This window comes from Limulus polyphemus, unplaced genomic scaffold, assembly GCF_000517525.1.
Source record: "Limulus polyphemus unplaced genomic scaffold, Limulus_polyphemus-2.1.2 Scaffold366, whole genome shotgun sequence".
NCBI lineage: Eukaryota > Metazoa > Arthropoda > Merostomata > Xiphosura > Limulidae > Limulus > Limulus polyphemus.
This window is the reverse complement of record NW_013665976.1, coordinates 201,849-208,538: the sequence shown is the minus strand read 5'-3', so window position 1 is coordinate 208,538 and position 6,690 is coordinate 201,849. Positions and strand designations below refer to the sequence as shown.

The 6,690-nt window shown below is 35.0% G+C and overlaps 1 protein-coding gene across 1 annotated transcript in view; it reads left to right on the top strand.

Moving 5' to 3' along the window:
* The first annotated feature begins 2,611 nt into the window (after nucleotides 1-2,611).
* The window catches only part of LOC106457724, a 15,732-nt gene continuing 11,653 nt past the window's right edge, over nucleotides 2,612-6,690 (top strand). The window contains exons 1-4 of the mRNA XM_022383747.1: nucleotides 2,612-2,702; nucleotides 4,485-4,541; nucleotides 5,190-5,378; nucleotides 6,139-6,282. Of these exons, the coding sequence (XP_022239455.1) occupies nucleotides 2,612-2,702; nucleotides 4,485-4,541; nucleotides 5,190-5,378; nucleotides 6,139-6,282 (481 nt within the window). The remainder of the gene's footprint in view (nucleotides 2,703-4,484; nucleotides 4,542-5,189; nucleotides 5,379-6,138; nucleotides 6,283-6,690) is intronic.

The window sequence follows — 6,690 nt, the reverse complement described above, 5'->3', positions numbered from 1 at the left end:
CAAATGTACAACGTTTCGACAAGGTTTTGTCATCATCAGGTACAAAACCTTGTCGAAACGTTGTACATTTGCTGTTATGTTCAACTTATATTAAAGTTTTTCTTCATTACCCATCCAAGCCGTCTCCAGCCATTATTATCTCAAGGTATGTTATTTGTAAGACATACAATGGTCGAATACAAATCTTGCCAATAACCTTTCTGCAAATACAGGTGTGAGTGATATACTGAGAACAGTAAAATACACGTTTGAACGAACTGATCTCAATGGATATGTAGTTGCTCGAGAACCTTTGTTGAGAATAAATAAGTAAACCAAAAGGTTGAAATTGGTATCGATCCGCAAAGAGTAGAATAAGTTTTACAAATGAATACAAGTTAGAATTGTTCGCCAATAATCAACAGCAGTTTATTAGAAGGCACAGAGGAGAACGGCACCATAGTCAATGTACAATACGTGCAGCAAAATATGGTGAGGGATCAATACAAGTTTGGGCTGCATATCCCAGCAAATAATATCGGTGATTTACACAAAATTAATGGCACCCCGACTGCTGACAAGTACAGGGAGATTCGAATCCATCATGTCATTTCTTCAGGAACACGACTCCTCGAGTGGGAATTAGTCTTCAAGCAAGCAAAAGTGGCAAACATTATCTTAACTTACAACCATAGTTTTGTTTTTATAAAGCCCCAGTATGAAAATGTTTGAAATTCCAAAATAGTATGTTGATAAATTATATGGTAACATGAAAATAATGCGCTGTGTAAAACAGTGGGATCAGCAAAATACTAGTCATTGTCCAAATTATATGATTTTCGTAGTTGCTTTTAGTTGTTGTTTGTGGTTCCTATATATATATCGCTTGTGTGCTTCCATTACTGTATACATATATTGAAGTTACTACATCAGATATTTATTCCATTAGTGATATTATCGATACTATCCCAAAAGGTATGAATCATATGTCGTAAAAGAGATAATGCATTTAATCTATTTTCTGACACTTTATGCAACATATATGAACTGCAATATGTTCTTTTCTTACCAAATAAAATCTCACTAGCTTAATCCTCCTCCCTCAGATACATATGATAATTCTTCTCTTACAGGGTACCACTAGATAATTTCTTCTCTGTTGTAGAATGCTGATTACACGCTATATATTCTGATACTTACTTTACCAGTTGTTACTTTATGTGATACTTCTATTATTCGACGCTCATTATAATATTTTTATTACTGGATATCGCTATACGTTGATACTTATTACAGAATATTAACATGTGATAATATTTCTCTTTCCCCCAACACACAAAATTTACTATCATGTTTTCTTACTTGACTAATGCCTTTTAAAATAAGCCATGGTGTGAGGAAAAAAATTTAAGGAATATGCTGTTATATGATGATATTTTAACATGATGTTACTATAAGATGATGCTTTCTTACAGGATGTTACTATAAGATGATGCTTTCTTACAGGATGTTACTATAAGATGATGCTTTCTTACAGGATGTTACTATAAGATGATGCTTTCTTACAGGATGTTACTATAAGATGATGCTTTCTTACAGGATGTTACTATATGATGAAACACTATGATAATGGAGAACAGATACAAACAAATGAACCATGTCTCAACTGCACATGCACGAATTCCATGCTCACGTGCTTCCTTCGGGTTTGCCCATACACAAAACCGCTAGAAAAAGGATGTATAGAGGAAAAACAGGAGGGCGAATGTTGTTCGAAGGTTATCTGTCCGGAAGGTTAGTACCCGCTTTCTTTTCTCTAGCTCTTGTTATTTGCACCCATCTTGGAGATAATGGAAAGAGTTACTCAATAGAAATAACGTTTCTAATGTCGTTGCACATAAATATTTCAAATGTCTCCCGGTTTTTTGTGTAATTGTGTAAAGGGCAACTATAAGTACAGTTATTTTAGCTCTTTCTTGTTATAAAATCATGGCTTTGACCACGTTCGTACACCTGGTTGTGAGTAACGCCCCCAGAACATTATTATTACAAATTTAAATATAAACAATTATTCTTTCTTGCGATATAGAAACGGGAGGTTTTTTGTTGTTTTTTTTTCATTTAGCAGCCTTAGAACATTTGCACACGCACCAAAACTAAATAATGAGAAACTTGTCAGGTATCCTAAACAAATTTTAGATATTTTCAGCCTCTACGGCACCTTATACGGTACATGTGCTAATAGACCAGGTCAGAGATTCTATATTTAGACATTAAATAATAATAATAATCCCTGTCGATTCCCACTGGAGCATAGGGCCCCAACAACACCTCGCCGACGGAAGTTGTTGTTGCAGTAATTTTTTAGCAGGTTGGTTTTTACGGGGCGGAGTTGATAGCTTTCACCCTTTTTCATCCTGGTCTTGGGACCAGGCAATGGTTGTACCTTTGGATTAGAAATCCAACGCGCTATCCACTGCGCTATAGGGACACATATTTAGGCATTACCATCACTAATTTAAAAGTGCTGACCAGAGGGAGGACGCAAACAGTCAACCTATGCTGCTACTCTTAACCGAATAACAGAATTGACCGTAATAGTTATAATGTCTCTACGATTCAAAGTCAAATTATGGAGCGTATTTATATTTATATTGCGGTTCCAGCCTTGGACTATCAGGTTTGTCAGCTTCGTGAGAAACGTTGTCCTAGCGTGAAGTACAGTATGTAATCAAAAGAATCGGAACAAAATCTAAAAACAAGGTTTTTGTTTTTTATTATGTGAGTCAATAATTAGAGCGGATACTTATTATTATTTGTAATTTTTCAAAACCAGCTCCATGTATTGGTAATAGATCATACAAAATATGCCCTATGATTGGGTGGCTAATTAACCTTAACTATAGAAGTAAGTAGCGATGATAATCACTTGAATCACCAAAACTAGTTGCATTGATTAGTGTTCTATGTAATGTTCTAGAATTCACTTGGATTACAAAATATGGCTGGACACGTCGCTGCGATTATAAATAATCGTATAAGTTTTATGTGGCCATTGCTTAATGTGTCCTCTGGCTACCGATTAAAAAATAATGTTTTGAAAATATCATCAAATAATTATTATTCCAGCATAATAGTATAATGAAATAACTATTCGGCTTCGTTTTGATGCTAAGTAAGTCATATAATTTTAATCATCATAAATAAAATAAAACATGGAAGTGACGATCAAGCACGTGATTGGAAATCAACCTAAAGACTGCCCTCAATCTCTATATATAAAGCACAAAAATATATGTGTTTGTCTGTTTGTCTGTTATTTAACTACTCTTATGTCGCTAAGCCAATCTCAACCAAACTTGTTTGTTTGTTTTTTAAATTTCGTGAAAAGCTACACGAGGGCTATCTGCACTAGCCGTCACTAATTTAGTAGTGTAAGACTAGAGGGAAGGCAGCTAGTCATCACCACCCACCGCCAACTCATGGGATACTCTTTTACCAACGAATAGTGGGATTGACTATAACATTATAACGCCCTATGGCTGAAAGGGCGAGCATGTTTGGTGTGACGGGGATTCGAACTCGCGACCCGCAGATTGCAAGTCGAGCTCCCTAACCACCTGGCCATGCCAAGCTTTTCAACCAAACTTTCTGGGATGATAGGAGCATGTTAATGGTGGGCTATCGACCCCTCCACCACCTTTATTGCTGTTATCAAGCATTTATTATATTTGACGTAAGTTAACGTTAGCTATATCCATAGATGGCGCCACATCCTTAGATAAAAAACTATTCAGTTTCATATAGCACAACATATACACACAGTGTTGGGGAAGGCACACAAACGTCTTATATATCTCAGAAACCAATGAAAACAAATGGCCGCTTCTATTGCAATACTACATAAATTTAGCTAAAATTTCTACTCCAACAGCCACCATAAGACTGATATGAAAAGCCGTTTCTTGAGTTATACCCACTTCCTACTTTGACTCGTGACGTTTCTGTTTCTGTCTATAAGACACTACTGCGGCCAATGACCGTCAATTAATTAATCTCATGAAATACTGTGGAAGGACATTAAGAGTTGGGTAACAGAAAGCACCTCTACAGTCACTACTGTGGCTGCTACCTCTTAATACAAAGTCACACTGACCATTTCACAGTGTATACCACGTTTTAAGTATATACATAATGAGTTATTAAACCTTATACAAAAATATTGGTGAGGTAGTAATGAATACTGTAATAATATGTTATAAATAAATTGTGTGAAACTTAGAATTTTTGTATTATTTATCATAGCATCCCCCTCACATTTTTAAGTTCATAACCCGGACAAAAGACATGTACCTCAGCTTGTTACCTATAAAAAAGCTAATTGTTACAATAATAGACAAAAAAATTACCTCTAATGGGCTATTGAGATCAAAGGTCGTTTACGCACATATTTGTGTATTTGTGCTGATATTGAATTATTAAGTTTAATGATTTTTTTTTTATAGTTTCTGAGTTGACAACTTCAGTTCCAATCATTGATCAATATCCCCCGGAAGATGCAGGTAAGAGTTCAATTCGATGACTAGAAATAAGGGCACCACACGAACATTCTGAGACATTTCTTTAGATATTTGTAACAACTTCCAATTGGTATTCCTTGGCTAAAACTTTCCTGTTAGTTGGGATATGTGTACAACATGTCCAAGTCATGCTGCAGTCAGTTCACACCAATACACCTATATGCGTTGAAGGGAAGATTAAACTAATACCTTTTTCGAAAAATTAGTATTCATAATGCTCATACAGTAAAACTGTTGTACAAAAAGTATGTTTTGCGCTAATCCAGTAAGTCATAACTTTTGTCATAAGATTCACTCAAAACACGAGAAGGTAAAAAAAAAGAGAGTTAAAGTTGATCCAACGACTGGAGACAATAAATTCTAAGACTAACAAGAAAAAAATGGTCATCTTGTTTAAAATAAATACCTCTAAACCCCAAGGTATATCTCGAATTAGTTAGAATTTTGTCCACAAATTGAAAAGTAAAAATTTAACAAAGATCCATAGTTTTTGGAATCTCTCGTTAATATTTGAAAATGTTATCTGTACAGCAAATATCATCGTGAAGACACACGCTACTATATATGGTGTTATTTGCTTTAAGCAAGCATTTTATTGCCAGAAAAAAATACTTTTTATCTCTTTTCCAGGATGCTACCAGGGTAGCGAATACTATCCCGAAGGTGCCTTGTTACCCTCTGATCCAGAGAATCCATGTGAAGTTTGCTACTGCATCAACAGAAGCAGTTCCTGTGTTATGCAAGAGTGTGCTCTTGTGGTCAAAGAGTGCTTACCAATCTATCGGGAAGGAACATGCTGTCCTGTTAAGTACAACTGCTGTAAGTACACCTTTGGTAAAAACACGAAGTTCAAATATACAACTATATTTGTAATAAACCTTATAAAACTGGAAATTATCCAGTGTTTTATGGACTTATTAGGAAAATCTCTCTCGTCAAAAAACGCCCAGTATGACCTCAAATTCCACATTGTAGACTGTTTCCGTCAATTGTCGTATGCAAACATAATCCGATATTTTGTAACGTACAGTTTACACACACACACATACAAACATTAAAAATACTATGTGTAGTTACGGTTGAAACGTTCTATATCGTGCGTGAGATGTACAAGTTGTTTCACAGCTTCTATTTTGTAACACGTAAGAAACATCTGTCTATTTTTGAACCTGTAAGAGATACGTGGAATAGCTTTGTAAGAATGTGGTAATGATAATGTAGTTTTCTTTTAGCATTATGAAACTAAGCGCCATCTCATTAACGCAGTTGATCAACAAAAAAGAAAACAATTTTCATTAATTGTACAGGATCTAAGTTCTATTGTTCATACAACTGATGATATTAATTAGACTCGTGCTTTTAAATCATGACAATTTGTAAGTGTATTTAGAACCAATCAACCTCAAGAATGTACATCACGAATACCTTGTGGTTTGTATTTATCATCAATCAGCCTCAATATTGTAAATAACAAAAATGTTCATCTTATATTTCGAAGTCATAACTTTCGACTGTTATCAAGCTTGTAAGTCGTGACTAAAGTCTGTAAACCGTAACAACTCATACGTCATCTTTTCAGTCAGTCCTGTTTTCAAACTTGTATGCTATACTCATTTTATTAATACTAATCATCTCAATTTTGAAATGGTACCATTAGTAAAACCCTCGGGAACAACAAACGCCCCCGAAGAAGAAGGAGGAGGCGAGGAGAACGACTTTTCAGGTAGGACAAATTATCCCTATATCACTTATTAAGTAGTAATTCTATATTGTATAACTAAGAAACCATCACGAACAACATTAAGATAGGATTAAAGATATTTTAGTGAACTTAAACTTGAAAGTCAAAAGGAGTTTGCTAAAATATAAGTCAAGAATATTTGATATAACGACTGATGTAACTCTTAATCGAATACGCTGAGTCTGAGTGCTTAGTGTGTATTACTTCCTTCCACAAATTTAAGCCGTAGCACACCAATCTTTTGTCCAGTATAAAAGTCACTTCCGTTTGACGTCAGTGTTTCGTAAGTTGCTACTGATCTCGATCAGTTCAGCCATTATGGCGGTAGAATTGAAATAGTTGCCATAATTGAATCTTTCACATGATTGCTTATTCATTTCAACTCGTATT